We start from the raw sequence: 23,833 nt of genomic DNA on the forward strand, positions 1-23,833 counted from the left end.
ACCAAACCACAGATTACACAACAGAGTGTTAGGCATGTTGCAGTGCAGAACCCAGCATGGACCCAGCAGACACAGAGGTGTGCACACTGATCCTGCAACCAGACCTCAGCCCATACCCTGATTTTGGGAACACACAGCTCAGGGTTTGCAGCTCTCTCTCCACTGCACAGAAAGCTGGGCTGGTGCTCAGCAGCCCTCCTGGGAGGCTCTGGGATCTCAGCAGTGCTGAGCACATCCCAGACCTGTGCTCCTGTGTCTTTCTTGGCGAGGTCATCAAACGTGTACTCCACAAGATGTCAACACAACAGTGAGAGGCTGAGCTCTTCTAAGAGCAGCCTCACAGCTCCTCTCTAGGAAGGATGGTGGGGCCTTGCAGAGAGGAGATTACAGTGTTTGGGATTTAGATTTAGTTTTTTCCAACTGGTAGAGATAAATCTCCTTTAGCAAAGGGCTGTTTTGGAAAGGTTGCATTTTAAATTCATCTAAAGCCTAGCAAGCATCTACACTAGTTTTACTGTACCACTTTATTTGCCCACAATCCTAAGGGCTGTTCACAGGATATCAACACAACATTGGATAAAAGTGAGAAAAAGCTGGGACCTACAGGCCTGGAGTGCCTTCAGCAGCAGCCAGGCTTCTGCCTGCAGCACAAGGGATATTCAGAATCCACAGGAACAGACCTTCTGTTCTACCCTTCCAGCTCATCTCTCTTCTGACACTACTCAGCCTCTCTCTCTCTACTTTATTTCAGCTCTTAAACAGCACTTCTTGCTCAAAGTTCTCAATATTTTCCTTGTGCACTTTCCTTAGATTGTCTATTAAGAAATCAAGCTTATTGCCTGGAATTCATTGGATTTTACAGGGTATCAAGGAGAGACAGGTGAGATAAAACCCCTGTATTTTAACTTTCTTCCATGTAACTTAAAAGATAACACTCCCCTGCCCTGCACAGGTAATGCATTACAAGGAAGTAACTCCACAGCTCTGTGATGGAAGATACAATCTTTAATTCCACGTACAAACAACCCAGACTGCACCATCAGCAGCTGTTGTGAAGGAAAGCTCAGTCCTTCATTCCTTTGGAACATCAGGATTAGTCACTCTTAGGAATGGGAAGAGCCAGATCTGAGCACCCTGAAGGTAATGCCTCCCCCATGTCCACACAACTCTGTCAGAGCACAGCACCTTTCCTCCTCCCACCCTCCCTGCCCTTGGCAAAGGACATTTCTGAACAGGGTCAACAAGGTTTGAATCCAAATCCAAGAACCTGCTGTGGGATGTGTCCCCTAGCAAGTCTCCTTCCTCTCATCCAAACAACAAATTGTGCAGGAGCTGACACAACTCTGAGCAGTGAAGTCAGGTGTGCTGAGTCACTCCCAAGAGCAAAGGAGTGCCCAGGGACACAGGACAGCACACAGCTGTCAGAAACACTCTCTGCAAAATACCCCAGGCCTCAAAGAGTGCTGGGAACACAGGTTTGGTTGTTTTGGGGGATTTTTCTGGGGTGGTGGGGGAAGAATTTCCTTACGTTGTTCTTTTTCCTCTGCTGCTCAAAAGCATTTCTCTGAGAGGCGAGCTCACTCTGGAGACTGGCAATTTCCTTCTCCTTGCCTGCAACCCTGAATTAACAAAAGGCAACCACAAACAAGTCAGGAGACATTGAAGAAATTCCCAATGAAGCACTGACACCCTTTCCCACACACTACCTTGCCTTCCCTTCCAGCTCTCTCTGAAAAGCTGTTTTCACTGATTTGGCAGCATTGCCTGCTTCCCACTGCTCCCTGAACCACTCTGCCTGAGCAAGCCCATTGTAAAGCTGTTGTTTGCCTACAACAGGCATCTGCACACATTTATCAGGGCCATGGAAAGGCAACACATTAGCTGAGGGTAGAGTCAGCCAGCCCACGCCAGTACAGCACCACAGAACAGGCACTGCCTGCTGGATGAGAGTATTCCCTTTCAAGCACCTAATCCACAATTTGTAAGTCATTTAACTTGAAAGACAAATAATTCTGCCAGCCAAAAATGCATGACAGTGGCAATTTGCTTAGCACAATATAGCATTAGCTTCCACACAGTCATTTAATGTGCTTCAGCCCCACATTATAACACACTTTTACCCCTGAGATTTTCCCTGGAAGAGATTTTCAGATGATTTTATAATAGGAACAACCCTCTGCTAAGCTGAAGTTCCAAGAAAAAAACGTGTCACTTTTGCTTGAAACACGAACATTTAACTCTTCAGCCATACAGCTGAGCTGGCATGCATTCAAAACAACATCAATCAAGGCTTATTTCTGTGGTGGGCACAACATATTGCCAGCACTGTCTGTCTGCAGGAGATTACACCTGAGGATTAGCAGTGTGAGCAGAATCTCCCATGCTCAACTTTTATTAGACAGTAATTCAATTTTTTTCGTTTTTTTACTGGCCACTTCACATACTGTGGTATTGCACATTTGGCATTTATTTCTAAATTTCCTGAGCAATTAAGTGAACTGCATCAATTCTCTAATGCATTCAACTCCTGGCAGTACTCACACTTGCAGCAGCTCCTCACTTTGGACAGCCAGAGATGCCTACAAAGAGATCAGAGATGTGTCAGGAGCAGAGCAGCAGCAAAGGCAGGATCTGCCTTGTTCACCAGGCACTGCTGCACTCACTCTGGGCCTTTGGGAGAACACAGGAGGCATAAGAAAGGGCACAAGGCTGAAAATCCACGTGATAAAAGCAAGCAGGAATAGATATGCAACAGCCAGAAAAGCTGGCTCAGTGCAACCCAACCCCAAAGGTGTCCCTGGATTTTCATGGGCAGTACAGTTCCTGGTTTTCCATGCCATCCATGCAGGCAAACACCACCCAGCTCTGACTTCACTCAGCAACAGTGCAATTGGAAGCTGTACCTGTTTGCAGTTCTCCTGCTTTAATTCCTGTATTTGAGCTTTGAAAGATTCATTTTCTTTTTGCATATCCTGTTGAAAGAAAAAAAAAGCCAATATATACTCATGTATAAATGGAGATACACACTCACAACACACACACTACTCAAGACAAGTTTCTGTCAAACTCTACCTGTAACTGTTTTACTTGGTTTGCAATTTCTCTCTCTTTCTCTTCCACCATAGCTTTCAACTTCTTCATTTGTTCTTCCCCTTTCAACCTGCAGAGATGGTTTAGAAAGTAAGGAGAATGGGTTAAAGTAGGGGAAAAAATGTTAAAGTAAGAATTTATGCTAAAAAGGGACAGACACTCCAACTGGGACAGAAGATAAACACATTCTGTGTGCTGAGGCTGCCTCAGGTACCACACACAGCTGTACCAGAGCTCTGCTGAGACAGCAGCACATCCCAGGAGCTGCTTTGAAGACAGAGCACAGTCTGGCACAGTCTCATACAACCTTCCTCTGACTTGGAGCAGCCAGACAAAGCACAGAGTCAAAACAGAGGAAAGCCTGGCAGCATTTCTCCATAAAACAGGAGCTGCAGAATTGGCTGCTGCATCTCAGCCTGAAAATGGCACAAACCAGATCTGTTCTCTGCTGCTACCAACTGAGCCACAGGCACTGCAACCCTTAAACATGCTGAACAGAAGGAGAAATTAGCACTAGACACAAGAAGCAGCAGCAGTTGCACTGGTTAATAGAGCCCTGGGTGCACATTCCCAGTGTGTGAGCAGCACAGCCCAGGGCAGGGATGCCAGGCACAGCAGCAGCCACCAGCACTAACAGCTTATTTTAGCAAAGCCCATGGAATTCCTGACACCAATTCAAACATTCCAATTGAAGATAAACTCAATGCATATTCCCAGCAGGCACTTGAGGAATTGCTACTCTGCATACTCACAGGTTCTCCACGTCCTGGACTTGGGATGCAGCAGGTACCTGAAAAAGTAATTCCTGGTCTCATTTTGATGGCACAGTTTTCAAATTAACAGCAGCTTTTTGCATGAGACTGAGCAAAACACAGCTTGCAAGACACTTGCCAAAGAAATACCAGGAATTTTGCATCAGGCATTGCTCCAAGAATATCTAAACACTTAATGGATTTCAGAAACAGAGCTTACACCAAGCATCCCAAACTTCATACCAGCCAATTGCTCTCCATTCCATCTTTCCTTTGGGATAAATGCCTGTGTCCAGACATACAACCAAATTAAAAGTTCAACTCAGTTTCCCTCCTTTCACCATCAACAAAAATCCAACCTTATTGGAAAAATTCTTCCATTGGGTAACACCTGGCTTCAAGGTTGTCCAGTTGTCTGTTCTCAAGTCCCATTCAGGAAATCAAAAGCCAAAATATTCCAGCCCCAGGGAAAGGCAGGAGGGAATCACAGCACAGCCTGACCACTTCAAGAGATGCTGTTACATTCAGTTACAGCCAAAGTTCCTGCATGGCCAAAGCCCTGCAGAGATGCTGCTTCAGCCTGGCAAGGAGGTGGCTGGGACACAGCTGGGACTGTCTGTGAGCTCCAAGATCACCAAAGCTCCTCTTTATACACAATATCATCCCAGTTAAAACCTCCCAGAACTTGCTACCCATGTAAAACCTGTTTGGGATGAACACAGCTGAACCAGTGGGCTCTCTGCACTGTAAACAGCTTAGTCAAGTAGGATTTAAAACATCTCTAAGTTGAAGCCAATGCAAATCCTCTGTGTGAGGTAGAGGAGAAAGAACAGCTTCCTGTTCAGCCAAGCAGCACTCCCAAACCACATCCACTCTGCAAGCTGTACCTGTTGGAGTTGTTGCAGGTTCTGTTGTTCCAGCTCCTGAACTTTACTGGTTAATTGTGCAATTGTGTCCTTCTGACCCTTTGGAAAGATAAAAAGCAAGGTTAGAAGTGTGAATTTATTTTTCCCAGCCAGAAATGCTGCAACAGAACTTAATTCCCTTCAGAATATTAAAGCAGCTTACCTGCAGACATTCTCCTTTCTTAACAATCTCTTTTTCCTTCTCTTCCAATAAGGTCTCCATGGTTTTCAACTGCTTTTCCTTCCCCTTCAACCTGTACCATGGAACAAACACACAGCATAAACCCCCTGCTCTTTCATCCATCTGAAAATAAAACATCCCATGCTTTGCAGCACCCAACAAAAGCAGCATCAGTGTTCACAGTTCACCTACTAAAAATCAGTGTGTGAACACTTCCACTTCAGCCTGGGTTAGCAAGAGATGCCCTTCATCAATGGCATTGCTCATTAAGTGAAAGCAAACTCTGTGCTGACACATTGCAGGGGTTTCACAAATGTGTGCTCTCCTCACCCAAAAATACTTCCTTGCCCCTCCCCAGCTGGGGATAAAGGGACTGACTGATCATTTCCCCACCCTCACAGCTCAAATATTACTAAAGTAGGTTTTCTACTATGCCTTGCCTACATCCCTCCATCCTGACTTGGATTTAAGGGGTGCACAGGGCAGATCAGACATTACCAACTGCACTTACAGAGTCTGAAGTTCTTTGACTTGTGATGTTATTGTCACCTAAAGAAAATAATCAGCACTTCAGTTCAATGCACATGAAAAAGGCAAATAAATGCTAAAAATTGCTCTATGAAGAAACAGGGAAAAGCTATCAGGCATTATCAAAATAGGCACCATTTATTGCAGTAAGCATAAACACACTTTTTAAAATTACAAGGCACCAAGTGTCTCCAGCTATTTACATTCCCCACATTTCAAATGTGACTTCCAGAGCAGCAGAGGAAACAGTGCCAATGGGAACAACAAGCAGGCCCACAGGAGACACAGAGGAAGAAGCAGAGAGTGACTGTGACCAACATCTCACTGGCAGCTGCAGCTCCAACCACAGAGATCATCCCTGGCCATTGAGACCTTTGCATAAGGAAGTGCTTTTTGGGTGCTCTCTGAAAACTCAGCACTCCCTTAAATTCCCATTCTAAGGCTGAATATGGATAGAAGACATAAGATTAAGTGGGAATTTAGTGGGTGTGTGAAAGCCTGACACTGGTTATCTGTCAATCCTCTCCCACAACATGGCAGGAGTTTGAGATTCCCAAAAATCTCTCTTCTGCTTGCAGGAGACCAAAAGGTACCAAACATCACCTTGGGAGCAAACATTCCTCACAGAGCATTCCAGAAACAGCAAATCTAAGCTGATTTTTTTTTTCCTGGACTCTGGTAGTTCCAGGGAAGGAAATACACACAAATAACTCCCTCAGGTCCTGGAAATTTGCTTTGGAGGAAAAGCCCAAGACGGAAACACATTCTGTGAAGCTTTGCCTAAAAAAGGACAAAACTCTAACACTGAGAAAGGGGTGACATGTTGGAATGTAGCTAAAGGGACTGAAAAAGAGTGCAGAGCAAAAACACAACCCACACAAACAAGCAAACTTCCTGACAGCACCATGGATTAAGCTGCCTGCACAATGGGCTCCCTAAGGAAACGTGGGCTTCCCTTGTTTTGGATGCCAGACAGCAACCATGCCAAAGAAGCCCATACTCCTCCATCCCTGCATTCCTGAGAGCTAAAGTAAAACTGACTGTGCCCAGACTGAACTCTTTTTGGGCACTGGGAAAAAAAAACAATCCTTGGTTTACCTGGAAACCAGATAATATCTGGGTCTATAGCATTGCTCCAGCAGTATAGAAAGGCCAAAAACAGCAGCAACAACTTGAAATTTCCAAGTTGCCAGCTCCCAGGGATGTCCCAGGATTTCATGTTTACTGCAGGGACAGTGTGCTGAGGCAGAGCTAATGTTGCAATGCATTAAGCTACAGCAATTTTTGCCAAATTTCATATTAATGGTCCAAAAAGCTCAGGCTTCTAGAGGTGTGTGGTTTCTGAAGGACAGTACTACTTATCCTACATTTTTATGGCTTAATATCCAAGCTCCAGCATTAAAAAGTTCCTTGCCCTATGACATTCACCAGTGAAACAGAACACACTAGAACAGAAACAAGTGAGCAGTACATCTAAGGCAAGGCTGGTTCACACTGCTGGCACTAAAGTATTTTACCTGTTTTTCCATCTCAAGCTGGGAATTTCCTACTTCTTCTTTCAGAGCCTCTATTTCCTGTGTCAAAGCCTTTTCAATGACAAAACAAGACAGGGTTGGACAATGGAAACACAAAAACACCACAAAAATGGATGCTACAAATTGATCACTGTAGAATGCCATGCAGTAACAAACAAATGTGGTTGTGGCATCAACACAGAAAGGAAGGCAGGGACTGCACAGAGATACCTGAACAGTCTTCTCCTTGCTTGTTACTTTTAGGATTTCAGCTTGTAGGAGTTCTTCCACTGATTTTATTTTTCCATCCTTCTCGTGGATCCTTAAAAAGAGCAGAGAAACAGCATTAGCTGGCTGAAAAACATGTGCTACTCAAGCAAATACACAACATTTGGTTCTGCTATCACATCCCATCCTATCACCAGCCTCAGGGATCCACAGTGGGACCAGGAAGAAGGAACAAATAGGAAGACTGGGACTAGTGCAGAACCACCTGGCTTTATATAACCAATAGTTTACAAGCTAAATCAATACTATTACAAACAATTCAAATTAAGAGATCAGGAGTGCCTGGAATGACACACACTTAAAATGAGCCTTCACTGGACATTCCAGCAAAGTATTTATCAACTTATAACACACACACAGGGGACAACCCCACTCCTTTTTAAGTGCCTACTGAACAGAAATGATTATCTGACAAATCAGAGCAATTTCTCATCTAGTCAAAGCCAGGTTTATGAAATTAACTGCTCAGTAGAGAAGCAACTGGATTTTCAGCAGGTATTGATCTGGTGTGACACATTTCAAAAATGAAAATGCTTCCTGCCACACACACATACTTCACCCAGTTAAAAGTCAATCATTTCAGGGAAGTAATACACTTGAACTCATGGAATAAGGACAGAGAATTAACAATCAGAAATTAAATCTGTGCAGTAACTTACACTTTCTGCAGTTCCTCCACCAGTGATTGGAAGGAAACCTGTTAAAAAGAGAGCTTCATCTCAGGAAAACCAGAACAGAGCAAAACAATCTGTGAATGTTGAGGGGTGAGGAAAGAGAGCTGGAGCTCTCTGGCACTGATGAACTATGTAGCAGCCTAATGATTTTATTTATCTGGCTGCTCCTGAGAAAATTAGCTATCAGTCTCCAGTTTCTGGCAAACCAAAAATACTAAGCTTGCTGCAAGTTCCAGGAAAACAAAAGCAAACCCTACATCATCATTAGCAGGAGAGGGTGAGGTGCAGGACCAGCATTTCATTAGCTACCCATTAATACTGACACTACTGTACAACTCTTCAGGGTCACTGTGCCTCCCCTCTCCCATAAATGATTTTTCTAGGAATTAATTGCCCTCCTGAGGTGCCCAAGCAGAGCTGGATGTCAAGGAAAGGCACTTCCTGATCAGCACATCAAAAGTGACAACACTGCGACAGTGCCACTGATCAGAGACAAGGAGAAGGGGGACAAGTGACACCTGCAGAGTGTGGATTGACACTGGGAAGCTCCAACATCCACCACCAAGCTGGGGCAGTCCAAGCTGCCTGCCAGCCATGCCTGCTGCAAAAGGAGATCCACAGCCACTTCAGGGCATGGTAAACTCAAAAACCAGCCAGCACTGACTGGATCCTGCACATCTGCCCTGCTTCTGACACTCCTGCAAAGGAAATATTTGACAGAAGCATCAGCTCCCAGACCAATGCTGAAAGAAAACAGGATGCTTTGCCAACAGGCTTCAAAGGCATCTCCACCTTCTTCCCTTGACTTCTGCAAGCACAGCAAGATTCTTTCAGATTGAGTTTAGGTGTAATAAAAGTTTTAGATGAAAAGTACTACCTGCTCTGATTGCTGAATCTGCAGGCTTTGAAGTTCTTTTCTCAGAGATGAATTTTCCGTTCGCAGGGCCTTTGAAAGCAGACACACAGATAATGAAAGCCTCATTTGTGGGGGAAAAGAGGGTTAAGCTTGACAGAAAAGTAATTTCTTTTAGAAAAAGTGAAAGACTTTGAAAGTCTGAAAAAGACCCTCCCCCCCAAGTCTGCAGCTGTTGGAGCCAAAGTATTTTACAGGCTAATTATTCACCATGGATGACTTGGAGTGGGCACTAATTTACAGGAAATTAGAGCCCAACTATAGAGCAAGGTGGGACTGCTGTAACTGAGCAGAGAGGTCAGAAAAACAAAGGTAACAAATCATGTTATAGATCATCTTTTGGACAGCTCACTTATTTATATATTACATAATAGTGGGATTCTCCCACAGACAGACTTTTCACCATTCTGGGAACACAAAGAAAATTTATATAACACCATGGGCTTTAACAGTCTAGATCCTACTCTAGAGTCAATAACAACATTCAAAATATATAAGAATTCAAAGATGCCTTTGTACAGAAAGGCACTACAAGAATAAAAATCACACCATCTAAACATCACTGTCAGCATTATTAAAAAAATTGTAAAATATTATTTCAAACAAATAACTTGCAAAATACCACCATCCCTGGAGGGATTTAAAAGCCACTTGGGGATGGGGTTCAGTGATGGGCTTGGCAGTGCTGGGGAATGGCTGGACTCCATGACCTCAGAGGGTTTTTCAGCCTAAAGGAGTCTGTGATGAGCTCACAGCTTTGGCTGCTCAGTAACATCAGGGCTCACAGTCCCTCCCCAGCACAGGGGTGTCAGCAGTGCCCCTGGAATTTAGGCACCTTAAAGGGAGCATTGTCTTGGCTATGCCCAGGTGGACAGAGCTTTCCAGCAAGAGCCAGCTCAAAACAGGGATTTCTGTACTGGCTCTCCAGGTTTCTCATCACTACCTTCTTTATAAATGAACAGGAAGGAAATAACTTTATTACCATCTCAGAAATGCCACTAGTTTATAATCCATTTAATCCTTCAGATAATCAACTAAGCAAAAAAACCCAGGAGTTTTATAACACCAAGTTTTTACAAAACACCCTTTCCTAAAGGGAGGTTTGTTGGAGATTAAACCAAATGTACAACTCTAAAAATACATTCCCATTATTCCAAAGGACATCCTAACAAAATCTGCCCTAGACTAAGCAGGGAGAAGCACTTATTCCACCCCACTGATGCTCATGCTTAGTCTATCTTACAGAAAAGGTTTTAACCTGATCTCCACCAGGTGCTTTCCCTATTCAGAAGGAATTCAGACTGAACTATGAGCACTCCAACATTCACTTTGCACAAGAGCACTTAATCTCTATTTCCCCATTAAAAGACAATATGAGGGATTTTACCTTCAGCTCCTCCTCTTTAGTAGCCACCTGGATGAGTCCTGCCTCAAGCAGCTCTTCAACTGTCTTGATTTTATCATCCCTTTCTCTCATGCTGAAAAAGCAAGAGTGAAAATTAAGAAAACAAAGTTTAACTTTTAAGGCAGTTAACTATCAACAGTTAGCCACCAAAATCTTTATTTTAGCCTCTGATTTAAAACAAACCAAGTTTCTTACCTTTTTTCCATCTGCTCTATCAAGTCTTTGTTTGTCTAAGTAGAAAAAAAAAAAGGCCATCATTAATTGGATCAATAATGTTTTGGGATTTAAAAAACAAATAACTGGAAAGCACTAACATAACCAGAAGCTTGGTTACAACACTAATCCAGAAAAGAAAACAAAGTAGGGGAGAAAGCCCTCATGGCATATGTGTGTAAAACTGATGCTGGAAAGAATTCAGTCTTGCAGGGCAGGGACAGATCCAGCCCAAATACCTTGATGGTTTTACACTGATGAACTTGCAGCCAGCTCAGTACCTTAAAAATTTGTCTCTTTTGAGCATTTCTCAGAGCCACAAGCTCCACCTGAGGCTCACTCAGCACAATTATTATGATTTCTCAACATTACCACATTGTGAGAGACCAGATGGGAAACATAAACCAGCTTCCAAGAAAAATCACCTCCAGTCTTAGAGACAGGAGAGCAGATCAGGCAGGCCCAGGGGAGCAAGGGCTGCAGATCTGCTTCTGCACCAGAGGAAAGGGAGCAGCTCCACACAGGGAGCTCCTGCCTAGCACAAGTACAGCAAAAGTGTCCTGCCAGTCTTCTTTCCAGTGTTTCAGGAAGTTTTCTCATTCCACAATGGTGCAAAGTCAGGGATGTTCATATGGGCTCTCCCAGCAAACATCCCAAAGGAGATGGAGCTGAACAACACAACAGCTTTGAACATCCTGTGAGCACCAGCCTGGCTGCAGCAGGTGAGCCAAGGGCAAAAACACAGAACAGGAGGCAAAAGACAGCACAGTAGAAAGAGTTTCCTATTTCCAAAGGTCAGAGTGGCTGCAGAAATAAGTTCTTGCTTCTTTTAACTATATGAGTCTTCAGGAGTGAGGAAAAAAAAAAAAAACAAAACAACAACTAGATTTTGTTTGGACACTCCTGACTAGGTCTACAAGACAGTCACAACTGCCTTACTTGACCCTCCATGAAAGGGAAAATACCTAAAAAAGCATCAGGTTTTGACATTAACCAGCTCAGCCTACATCCAGGTTAAGAAAAAATACTGCAGAAATTAAAAGCACTGAAGATATTTGATAAAAGCTCAGCAAACACTGGCTGTACCTGCTCAGACAGGAGAGTCTGCAGCTTCTGAACTTCAGCTTGCAGAGCAGAGTTTTGATCCTTCAGAATCTGGAAGAAAATTGAGGCATTTTATCAGTTCAGAACTGCAGAGCCTAAATACAGCTTTTCCATAATGGCAAAGAGGCAATTAAATAGCACAGAAGTCATTACAGAGAGTTCTTTGGAAGCTTCAAGACTACAAAGAGTCCTCTCCTTCTCTGTCTTGCTTTTCTGTATTATAAAGGACAAAAGTATTGTCCTTATGTTCCCATGAGGAATTCAGCTGTTACCATCTTTATTCCCTGGCAGAGAATCAGACAGTACCAAATGTGAGCAGCTCAGAAAAAAAAAAAAAAAAATCACATTTTCCTCCTAAAGAAGCATCAGCATTATTTTCAGATTTGATAACTGCCTCTTATAAAACACTCATCTGGCAAAGCAAATGGTCCAAGATCTCCTTTTCTGAGCTCCCTTCAGCTGCCTCAATGCACAGCAAGGAATTGTTTGCACAGGTCCCACACTTGGTCCCACTCAAGGCTGGGAAGAGGTGGATGGGGAGGACAAACAGACTTTGCCTTTCCTCCTGCATTCCTGCTCCATACAATGGTCACAGCAGCCCTTACAGACAATATTTTAAAATCCTCCTTTATTACTGATTTTTTAGTCTTTTTAAAGACTTGCTTGGTGCTTTACAAAAGTGAAAAACAGGACACATGCCCTGTGCCCCAGCTCCAAAGCCTTACAGGGAAAACACAAGCAGGAAGGGACAGCAACAGTGAGAATTAAATGCATTGCTCTGTTTTGAACCTGGCTTTTCCCTCTCTCATGTGCCTGGGAAAAAAAGCAGCACTTCCTTAGGTGGAAGCATTTAGACCAGCACTGGTCTGGTTTCTGTTTGGGATCAAAGAGAGCAGGAAGGAGAGAGCAGCAGTGCACATAATATTCATGCTGAGAGTACACTGTGGGTTTCTGCACCATCATCATGATGATGATCATCTACATTCAGTTCTCTATTCACTTCCCAAGAACTGCTGGAACTGCCTGCAGGTGATTTTTGGCATTACTTAGCACTGAACTGATTACAGCACATAACCATTCACAACACCTCCAAGGCCTTTTTCCTGGGAAACAGTTACTACAGAAACCATCACACTAACAGGATGCTCACATTCCTTCTCACATCCATTTTCACCTCACCTACCATTTGATAATGTTCCACCACCCTGAAAGCCCTGTGAATGTCACTAACTTGAGACTTGCCCCCTTACCCCAGCCTGCCACCTCCTCCCACACTGTTGATGCACCTGTGACCCAGCACACACTTCACTGAAAATTCAGTCAACAGCTTTATCCCAAAAATCAACTGAAACTGTACTTTGTTTCCTATTTCATTAACTGAACAAACTTCTTCCCTCTTATCCTCTGACAGTTTAGAGAAACTACAGAGCCTTGGCAAGGGACTCTCATCAAAATCTCTTTGAAAAAGTCACTTTAATACAAGAACCAAGTTTACTACCTGCTTCAAAGGGCTCCAGGAGACTCCAGAGGCTTCTCCTACAAAAGCATCCTGCCTCTGCCACTGCCCACTCACTCTGTTCCCCACTAGCAAAATCACCAAGGTGACAGTGGGAGGTTCAGAGGGACTGACCTCACACCAGAAACATCAGAGGAGCTGCAGCACCCACCATGGGCTTGAAAGGAGTTCAGGGGATGGAGTCAGCACCTCTCTTGGGAAGCAGGGCTGTTTCTAACAGCTCAAGCTCAGAAGAAAAAGGCCAAGGTGGCAGAGGGCAAGGAGGAATTAAGCTGCTGTCTGCACACATCATCCAGAAACAAGCAGCAGCTTTGCTGTGCAGACCCCAGATGTCAGAACAAAAGCTTCAGCAGTTTAGCTGCAGCCTTATGAGAAAATGTAGAAAGAGGCAGTTAAAATAAGCATTTTTACATTTGCCTGGTAGAAAACAGAGGCTTGGCATGATCTGAGCAACAAAAGCTCCAAACAAAAGCACCAAGGCCTTGAAAGGCACATCTGCAGGTGGAATGCAGGAAAGTCACAACAGTTTTTACTGTACAACCTCCTCTAGCAGAATTCCAAGCCCTCTCTCTCCACAACTGCAAAACTGCATTTAACTTGTGTTCTGCTGCTACTACTGTGATATCCCACATTGCTCCTGCCTTACAAGCACAATACTGTAATTTACCTAAATACCCAAAGCTCAGTTTTATTTCACTGTTCTACAGTTGCTCCACAACTTACTGAAGAAAAGCACAAAACCACCTGTTCTGTATCTTACCTTGAATTCTTCTTTTGTGTTCGAAATCTGAGTGAGTTCTTCTCTAAGCTGATCTTCCAGAGTTCTTATTTTGTCATCTTTCATGTGAATGCTGAGACACAGCACAACAGTTAAACATGTTTCCCCATCCAAGACTTACAAAAAAACATCATTAAAAAAAGAACATAAAAGACTGATAAACATTGTTTATCAAATCCCAGAGCTATTTACCTTTTCTGCATCCTTTCCAGCTCATGTGCAGCAGCAGCCTGGATATAAAGAGGATTAACACAGACTTAGGACACATCACATGATTCAATCAACCTTTCATTCCACAATATTAAAAAGCTACAACAAGTCATTTGGCCTCCCATCACATGACTGAAATCAAGAGTGAAAGGGGTAAGCTCATCTTCATGCACTTTTACACCACCAATCTACAACATGTAATTATACAAAGGGAAGACCATCTCTAAGAGATTCATTTGACAGCTGGAGTTATCTCTAATTAAACATTTCCACTTCTGCAATGAACAGGCCCCATAACAGGGACAGCAGTTTGTTTGGCTCTGAAAACATCTCTGTGGTGAGGCAGGGGGAGCTGTGGGCTTTGGGGGTTTTTTGGGGGGATGTTTATGAATTTTGTATGCAAATCCATACACAGACAGCTGTGTTCACTCCTGTGAAGTGTCCAGCACTCTGCACCTGAAAATCTAAACCAAGCAAGCAAAATGCTTCAGTAACTTGGATATCCAAGTACAAGACTCTGCTGGTGAAGGAGGGGGAAGAATTAGGACTCTAAGAACTCCAGGGAATCAGATATTAGCCCAATCCGGAAGCCTCACACCATTAATGTGCTTAAGCTGAGCTTGCTTAAAGCCAACAGATCTGCATTTGCATTTATGACAGAATAGGTACTGGGAAGGGAGGAAAATCAAAACAACTGCTTTACCTGTTCATTTGTTAGAGCCTGTAACTTCTGTACTTCTGATTTCAGGGAGAGGTTCATGTTCTGTAAGACCTGAAGGAAGGAAAAAAAGAAATGTATTTGCAGGTCGTACACAGATAGTCTTTCACTCTCCAGGGTGGAATTTCAGGGGATTTTTTGAAGGAAAATCCTCAAGTTTTCTTATCAACAGCCTTCCCAGCATCTAGCACTGGCCTTGCCCAGAAGAACAGACCTGTAGCTGAAAATGCTGTTTCTAGACCCAAAGACTGCAGCCTTGGGGGCCTCATTCTGTACATGCAGCCAGTGAGCCTCTCCCTGGATCAGCTGGCAATTGCACAGGTTTTATTGTACCTTGAGCTCTTCCTCCTTGCTGGTTAAGTTGGCACGTTCATTGCCTAATGAGTCCTCCATCTGCTTTATCTGTTTGTCCTTCTCTGCAATCCTGCACAAGGGAGGAACAGTGACAGATCAGTACAGAAGATGTGGATGGAAGCATCAGGCTAAACCCAAAATACACCCTGGCCCTTTAGCCCAGCTCCTGCTCCAAATCCTGCTGACCGCACACTTTGGGTCCAAAAGCTTTTCCATTTTAAATGCTGTCTGCTTGCCAACAATTTTATGAGACATTCCCTAGCTCTGAAACACAACTACCACCCCATGTCCCAGAGGAAGAAACCTCCTGGCACAGCCTCACAGCCCAAATAATGGCAATTCTCACAGTCACACACATTCCTGCAGGCTGCACTGACCCTGTACAGGCAGGGATCAACAAGAGAGGAGAAGCTGCTTTCTCTGGAGCTCAGAGTGCTGCAGACTCCAAACCTGAGGCCAGGCACGGAAGGGAAATCCGTAGGAAGCAGTTTCCCAGCTCCCAAGTTGATCTCATGAGAGGTTAAAAGCACAGACAGCAACATTTCCTTCACCAGTCCCTGCCATGTGCTCTGCACGTGAGTGGAGGGAAGGTGGCAGGCACTGAAAGGCAGCAACACCTCCCAAACCCCAGAGGAAATGGATGCTCACACTTTGTGAAGTTCTTCTGCCAGGACTGAAGCTGAGGTCTGCAGGAGGGAAAAAAAACAACAAACAAATAACTGGAAGTTAAAGCAAGTCAAAGAATCCTCATCTGCACAGAGCCAGGAATAGCATTTGTCTGGTTATTTTAAACTGGCACAGGATGCTCACAACTATTTCCTGGCTAAAGAACATTGAAGGAATACCAGCACATACCAATGTTCCTTCCCCACTGGCCTGATGCAACATGAAGGGAAAAAAGACCCCTATTATTTGCCCTTCACTAGATTCAAACAAGCCATGAGGCTCAAACAGCACCTCCCTCCCAGGAACTAAGAGCTTTATGGGACACTCTGCTGACAAACACATTAAAAAAATAAAATAAAAAGTAAAAGAAACAAAACAACCATATCACCTGTACAGTAACAACACTCCAAAATCAACAAGTGGCACTTTTTCCCCTCTGGAAAAAGCCTGTCCTTAAGCTGTCACACACAACAGGGCAAGAGAGACCCACCACACTGGTTTTGAAGGCCTCAAGGGACATCTGACTGTGGCAGAAATTCCATGTTCATAATTCCAGTCCCTCCTAATCATTAAAAGAGTTTCATCAACCCTGATATTCAGAGCAAACCACAGCCCCTACTCACTTCTCCAAAGTGTCATTTTCACACCCACTGTCCATGGTTGAAAAACATCCCTGAGTTTTCATGGCCAATTGAAGCTACACACCTCCAGCACCCTCCCTGGGTAACTCAGAGCTAAAAAGTAAAATTTCCTTAGGAATTTATTCCTGAAGCCCTTAAAGGGATGAGAGGAGCAAGCCATGAAGATGCTTCAAATCTAGAGTGGCTCTTCCCTCACTACTCTCCCCACCCAGTGGGTTAAAGCTCTTCAAGCAAAGCCAGATTTTCAGCCTGATGTTGAATTTAATCAAATTCCATCAAGCACATCCATGATTAAAAGAAGGCAGAACCCAACTGAATAGGAACAGGCTCCACTTGTGTCCCCAAAGCCTTTCTGAGCTGATTTCTGTGACCTTCCTCTACATGGAGGCAACACCAGTGATCTTGAGGCTTTACACAGTGTTTACAACAAAAATAATGTCTCAAAAAAACTAGTCAAGCCAAAATTTTAAAGGTTAAATAACTGAGAAAGGCATTTTTCATGTTTGGTGGGGTTTTGGTACGATTTTTTTTTTTTTTGCTTTTGCTTCTGCACAGAAATCAGCACTAAAATGAACAGACAGCTTGATACAGGAGTTACCACAAGGGAAAAAGCACAATCAGGTGGCTCACAGCAGGACTGCAGAAAGACCAAAAGAACCACAAGACAGAATTGCAGACATGCAAAGCTACAGGAAAAAAAAAAAAAAACATTGAAAAAGGTACTAAATCCTTTAGTTACAAATGAAAGCCATTATGGGAGGAAATAAGTGGATTTCTCCCCCTCAAAAAAAAAAAAAAAAAAAAAAAAAAAAAAAAAAAAAAAAAAAAGAAAAGCAGCTTGAAGTTTTAAAACAGTTTAAGGAACATTAGAAAAGAAGATGCTAACAAGTCTCTGCTTTCAGCATTAAATCTCATACCCAGCTACAGAAAGTCTAACTTTTAATGAAAGTTCACAAGTCATGACTACAAAAGGAAGTCTGAGAACATGCTGTACCTGGGCTGCCATTTGTGAATGAAACTTCTGAAGCTGAGCATTCAAAGCATCATTCTGCTCTATCAGCTCCTTGTAAGAGAGCACAGAAAGAAAAGCAGGCTGAGATCTGCAGCTAGTCCACTTTTGCTAGGATTAGCTTTTAGCCATGATTATGTTAGTAAGAACAGTTCAGCATTTACATGTCAGACACTTTACAAAAGATGCTGGTTTACAACCAACCAGCTGGAGTGGAAGCACCAGAACCTGTTCTATATCAAGGAAAAACATTCCCTGCTCCACCACAATCCATTTGGTTTCCCTGAAGTCCTCAAGAGTTGTGTCCATGCTGCCTCTCACCCCCTGATGCCAGGAGAAGGGAGATCACACAAACACCAAAGGTTCATGGATGCTCTCCCAGGGTGTTCCCCAGACCATGGAGCATTTCACAGCTTGGGAAATGGGGTCAGCACCTTTTCCTGACCTGCCCCAAGTGCTTCTCAGCTGGGAGGTGGCCCCACACCTCCTCAAAGCACCACACACAAGGTCTCACTTCATAAACAAGGTTTTTCCATCCTTTATTCAGTGGGAAAGCTTTACTAAAGCAGCATTTCAAGGATATTTCTGTGTTTCCACAGACACAAAGTGAAAGGAAAAACCCCAAACCCTTAAAACACTAGAGGAATACTACCTGCACTTGCATTTGCATGGAGTCCTCCTCAGTAGCTCTCTTTTGCTCAGCCTCCAATAACTGCAGCATCCTCTGCTCCAGCTGCTGTTTTGACACCATTGTATCAGTAAGTTTACTGTGCAAGCTCTGGATTTCATTGTCTTTGGCCACAAGCTTATTCTGCACATCTGCAGCAGAAATGTCAGGATTTTAATTCAGAAGTCAATATTTAACTTTGGGGGAAATCATTTTTACTGTAAAAGGTGAGGCTGATTTGGAGCTTCACTCCAACAAGGTTCAGCTCCCCCATCAGCATCCAGACTACCTGGGATCCCAAAACATTTCCCCCAGGGTGCTGAAGCAGGGTTGACTTCACCTGATTTTTATTTAAGACTTTTACTCAATAATGCCCTTTTTTCACAAATAGCAACAGCCAGTTGACTGCAGTAAGGATAATTTGGGAATTTTGTGATACATGCCTTGTTGTGCTGCTTCATGTTCTGCTGTTCTTTTCCTGAGATAAGCCTGGATTTCTTCCCATCTTCTCTCTGCTTCCTGCTGCTGGACCTTCACATTGAGTAAAGAGTTGATGAGAAGTCTAACCTTTAATTTATTTTTGAAGCATTCAGAGTGCATCTCCTCTGTGCTATTCCCAAAACATATGGCAATAAAGTGAAATTGTTTCTTGCTTTCATTAGGGCACATCAGAGAGACAGAGTGCTCTGTAATCCTCCTCCTAGACTTGTTTAGCCTATTAATTTGAAAGGCAAATTGTGAACAGGATTTCATTATAGACTCTTAACAGAATGGTTTCTATAATATGAAAATGCAGCATCTTTGCCCTGATAGTTCAGAATTAACACCAGAAGCCAGACCAGCCAAGCATCACATAAATCTGCATTCAGTAATTAAAACATCTCAACTCCAGATAGCAATTCTCCACCTGCCAGGGCAAAGGGCAGGGAGAACTTCTGCTGTGCAATATTTAATTGCAAATATTGAAGAAATCATGAGCTCTGGATTGACATTTTCACCTGAAAACACTTTCTCTTCTTAAATTTAAAAAAAAAAAAAAAGCAAAACAATTTTTCTTCCAAAGAAACAAAAAAAGAGATTCATCCAGAAGCCTGTCCACTTACATTGTAACTCTTTTAAAAGTATATTTATCTTAAAAATTAAACCTACATTTAAGCAAAAGCATGTAGCTTCAAATAAAAGCCACACAAGGACAATGCCATCTGTACAAATGGCTTTGAAGTATCAACTCCTGTTGGAATTGCACTCTTCCAGAAAGCAAAGTAAAAAGCTTAACTGGTGATGTTGAAAAGATATTTACCTGGAAGGTAAGTTTCACTTCTCAGGGAGGTCTGTAATCACTCAAACCCCAGTGCACTGAATGAAAACATGAAACAAACCCCAAGGCTGCCTGAGCCCATCTGAAGCAAGCAGCTAAAGCAATTCCCACACGCCTCACGTCCTGGCTCAGATAAAACCCTGAGCACAAACTGACAGGCAGAGAAAACCCCAGGCACCTTGAGCTGAGCCACTGCCTGCTCTGCATTTTTCTTCTGCAGCTCCTCTTGCTGCAGTTTGCTGCTCTTCTCCCCCAGCTCGTTCATCAGCCTCGCGTAGTCCTGGCGCAGTTTGTTCAGCTCTGCCGACTGCCTGGAAATAAAACATTGCCACAGGGGGGGGGTTTGCCACTCAAATGTCAACAGAAAATCCTGTATTTGCAAGCAAAAGGATCTACAGGGTGGGTTTGGGGTGTTTTCCCCCCTCTAAAACTGTTTTATCCTAGGAAAGGGATGAGGGTTGGGTATTCCACAGCAGTAAAATCATCGCTCGTGGTTTTCAGCACAACTCAGGAGCTGCAAGGCAGGGTCAGGAACAAAAGGTCAGCAATAAGCCACAAGCACCAGCTCCTTGAAGAGCTCTGAAGCTGACTGGCAAGATCTGGGCAGGCTGATGTAAACTAAAGAGGCTCAGCATAAGGAAATTCTCATTTTTTTCCTCTTCCCATGAAGGATTATTGATCTCAGGCTTGCTGAGGACAATTCCTCCTGGACTACTAACTGCACACATTTCTTCAGACTATTTGTTGCCTTGACCTGACTATTAACTTATGGAGGTATCTGATGCATTTGTTCAGCCCAAGGGAAGAATTTTAAGAGGCTCCTCTTTGTGCCTAAGCAAGTAAAAAGCATTTCATTTTTACCTCAAGTTTGCTTGAATTAAGGCTTTTTCAGGATAACTGTCTAAAAGAGAATGATGCTTCATTTAAATGAACAGGACACCTAAAATGAGGGTTCCACACCCTTCTCTGAGCACTTGACATTCAGTAACAAATATGTGAGAGAGGATATTGTGTCAGTTTAGTCCTCTACACACCTTAACCAGGGTGCTCAGCTTTTACCTGCACAATGCACAAAAGCCTCCCTGACAGCCCAGGGGCAGACCAAATCATAACTCACAAAAGACAATTTTTGTTTCTCCAAACATCTGCACCACCAGCAGATAAATCCAAGTGCCTCCCCAGCAGTATCAGTAACTGCAGGGTATTGATATTGTAAGTTTAGAGCTGCTGTTCTCCCAAGAGGCCACAAGCAGCACTTCTCCTAAAGCCCCAGGGGAAGGACACACACCCTGCCAAAAACACCAGAGGAGCCTGAGCACTGCTGCACTTCTTCCTCTTAAAGCTCAAGCTGCCAGTTGAAAAAAGGTAATTATTTGTTCTGAAAGCCCTGACTCAATGCAAACACCACCAGCTACCTGTCCAGCCCAAAATATTTGTGTTCCAAGCTTAACCACTAATTTAGAGATAGCCAAGGACTTGGAAACAAAAGAAGCAGAAGCCAGAACAACTCTTCAGGGGAGGTTCAAAACCACACAGAGCTCCAAATAGCTGCCAACATACTTGCTCTCCATTTGATTGGTGGAAGTGCTGACAGCATCTCTCAGGATACCATTTTCCTGCTTCAGGTGGCTTATTTCTGCCTCCATCTGCTCACGGAGCTGCTGGAACTGATGGGCAAAGAAAGATCAATTCCATCAAAGATTAAGCTAAGGAGCAATAAAAACAGAAAAACCAGCTTGTAGAAGTAAGTAAGGTATCACAATAGTTTCGGTAAATAAAACTAAGTGGATTTTTTGGGAGAGGGGGAGCTTTGTTCCTTCCTCACACACCAGTTCTTAAATTAAACTGTGCTACCGAGATCCTCGTGCTCAAATCAAAGCAAAAAGGTTTCCTTTTATATCATTTTATATCAATGCATAAATCTATTTATCAAGGCAACCCTTTTATTGTTTAAAAGGCTACATAAGTGTTACTCAGAATACCAATTGCTCAGCTACATAACCTGAGATATCTATCAATAACTGGATACCAATATATGACTTTTCCAAAGGGAAATAAACATGATGTGAATTATCATCACATAACCCTTGTTTGCTGTTCCTTTCAACAAACCAGGGAAAGTAACAAATAACTAATAATACACAGACTACAGCATGAAAACTGCAAAAGGCTAGTCCTCATTGAATATTCTGATTTTCAGCAAGGTTCCAAAGCTGAGGCAGAAAAAAGCCCTGAAAACTGTTCAGAACAGTGTGAACAAAATCAAAAAACAGGATTCAAAGAGGAAAAAAATGGACTCTGCATATGCAGACACAGCAGAGCTGGTCTTGGAGCCCAAAAGTCTGCTCTGAAAATCCTCAAGCACACACAACACTGTTTCTTTATCAGTGCCATTGTGTAGATCTGGCTGACACCACTCCAAAACCCAGTTTCATCAAGTGGATGATTCATCAGTGAGCATTTCTACATTAGAAGATCCAAATAAATGTTTGTGTAACAACTCAGCAGCAGGGAGCTGTAGGGCAGCCACCTCCAGTTCTGCCCCAACAAACATAACAAGCTGGGTCTTGGACATTTATTGGGGAGCTCTTTTCATTGCCTGTTTTGTTTTTAATGCCAACAAGATCCCAAGAGAAGCAGGAGCACAAACCCCACCCAACTGGAAGCTGTGACCATTTCCAGCTCCTCTGCCATGCTGCAGCACATCAGCAGAGGGAGCAGGACCTGGATCTTTTGCATTTCCTTTCTCCAGCTCAGCCTGGGACTGCTGCACTTGCTAAAATCTCCTGGGTTTGCCCAGGTGCCCCTCACCTTCCCCAGACAGCAGAAAGTGCCTCTCTTGTCCAGTTATTTACACAGGTTTCAAGGAACTTTGCTCCAAAACTGCAGAGATGCTACTCTGCAAAAGGCCAAGACAGAAGATACAATTTTTGAATTGGGAAGTTCATGTGTTGGGCTTGATGCTGTGCTGTCCATACAGGAAAGAATGACTAGAATGAAATCTAAGCATGAGATGGGCCATTTTCCTCAGAAAAATTTAAGTTAAACTTTTTAATCTGATAAAACAAACCCTTCTAAGGTCACTCCATAAAGCAACTAAAATAAAAAGTAAGAAGATCTTAAAAAAATACAAGTGGCTGCTCTTCAAATATTTCCAGCAAAGCACTCCCTGAGGCAAAGATATTTCATGTGTATTATGCAATGTTGTCACTCTGCACTATAATCTTAGAGACATTTATCTGCTGGTAAATGATCATCAGCATTAGTGGCTCCCTTAAGCTGAGTATTTCAATTAGACTTTACCCTTTAATTGAATAACATTTCAGCAGAACACCAGGAAGGAAAAGCAACTAGATCAGAGACCAGCTGCAGGCAGCACTGGGCTCTTCACACCACAAAAGTCACCTGTGGGAGCTTCTTTAAAATCAGGCAGCTGCTCAAAGTTCTACAGTGATTCCTCAGCACCCATCTGCTTATGCATGAGCATCAACTCCAGCAGTTTAGGCAAAGCACTTACCTTGATTTTCATCTGCTGGGACTCTTGGTAGCTGACGTGTATTTTGCTCTGGAAGGCGCCGTGCTCCTTCTCCAGCGCGTTGATGCGCTCGCGCATCTTGGCCGTGAGCAAACCATTCCTCTCCTTCTCTGCAACCAGCTCCTGGGGAGGGAATGACAGCAAGAGGCAAACAAGTCACCCACTGCTGCTTTCTAAAGGGTAAGAGTCTCCAAGATGATTAAAAATATAGCAAGTGTGCATCAAAATGAAGTCAGTATCAAAGCTTCGGTCGGCAAGTTTACAGAATCAGACCAAACTTTCAAAACCTGATCCTGTATCATCATAAATCTCATGTTTATTAAGAAGTTTGCAAATTTAATCACTGATCTTACATTGTCTCAGAACAGATGGGAGTTCATTTCTATCAAATCTGGCCAAATCAGAGAGTCCTAACAACTAAAACCACAGATATCATAGAGGACAAAGATTAGATTTTTCATCCCAAGTTTAGCAAAATTGAAGAACACAGGTAAAGCACCATGGCAAAATAGAGTATTTTAGAGCAAAATAATTGCTTTGTAGCAGGTTGCAAAGCCAACAGCTTTGCCACAGGAGATGGGCTATTAGTGCACTACAAAGGCCAGAGAACCCCTGAATCCCACCAGCATGATGCCACATTATAGCTTTCAGATGAAAATACACATTGCTTTTTAATCTTTTATTAGCCAGTAATTCAACCCAGACACCTGAGAAATCCACAGAGCTGCTCCTCTGCAATATAAATGCACTTGCTGTAGTAAGCAAAACCATTAAGTGCAGCTTTCAGCAGCTCCCATCACACAAATAGGAATTTGTACCACCCGAGCTTCAGGTGTTTCCAGCCACACAGCTCC

The 23,833-nt window shown here is 43.3% G+C and overlaps 1 protein-coding gene across 15 annotated transcripts in view; it reads right to left on the reverse strand.

Moving 5' to 3' along the window:
- The window catches only part of KTN1 (kinectin 1), a 73,658-nt gene that overhangs the window by 16,111 nt on the left and 33,714 nt on the right, over positions 1–23,833 (reverse strand). For 7 of the 15 annotated variants that reach the window (XM_079309926.1, XM_079309929.1, XM_079309925.1 and 4 more), the window contains 26 exons: positions 22,962–23,102; positions 21,005–21,111; positions 19,623–19,755; positions 18,570–18,657; positions 18,112–18,278; positions 17,445–17,513; positions 15,792–15,829; positions 15,123–15,213; positions 14,775–14,843; positions 14,054–14,091; positions 13,844–13,934; positions 11,550–11,618; positions 10,446–10,480; positions 10,233–10,323; positions 8,810–8,878; positions 7,918–7,955; positions 7,202–7,292; positions 6,974–7,042; positions 5,440–5,477; positions 4,911–5,001; positions 4,730–4,807; positions 3,843–3,880; positions 3,073–3,160; positions 2,904–2,972; positions 2,542–2,579; positions 1,529–1,619 (listed from right to left, as the gene is read on the reverse strand). In XM_079309926.1, the coding sequence (XP_079166052.1) occupies positions 1,529–1,619; positions 2,542–2,579; positions 2,904–2,972; positions 3,073–3,160; positions 3,843–3,880; positions 4,730–4,807; positions 4,911–5,001; positions 5,440–5,477; positions 6,974–7,042; positions 7,202–7,292; positions 7,918–7,955; positions 8,810–8,878; positions 10,233–10,323; positions 10,446–10,480; positions 11,550–11,618; positions 13,844–13,934; positions 14,054–14,091; positions 14,775–14,843; positions 15,123–15,213; positions 15,792–15,829; positions 17,445–17,513; positions 18,112–18,278; positions 18,570–18,657; positions 19,623–19,755; positions 21,005–21,111; positions 22,962–23,102 (2,025 nt within the window). The remainder of the gene's footprint in view (positions 1–1,528; positions 1,620–2,541; positions 2,580–2,903; positions 2,973–3,072; positions 3,161–3,842; positions 3,881–4,729; positions 4,808–4,910; positions 5,002–5,439; positions 5,478–6,973; positions 7,043–7,201; positions 7,293–7,917; positions 7,956–8,809; positions 8,879–10,232; positions 10,324–10,445; positions 10,481–11,549; positions 11,619–13,843; positions 13,935–14,053; positions 14,092–14,774; positions 14,844–15,122; positions 15,214–15,791; positions 15,830–17,444; positions 17,514–18,111; positions 18,279–18,569; positions 18,658–19,622; positions 19,756–21,004; positions 21,112–22,961; positions 23,103–23,833) is intronic. The other 8 variants (XM_079309927.1, XM_079309924.1, XM_079309923.1 and 5 more) reach the window with 2 other exon arrangements.

This window comes from Erithacus rubecula, assembly GCF_903797595.1.
Source record: "Erithacus rubecula genome assembly, chromosome: 6".
NCBI lineage: Eukaryota > Metazoa > Chordata > Aves > Passeriformes > Muscicapidae > Erithacus > Erithacus rubecula.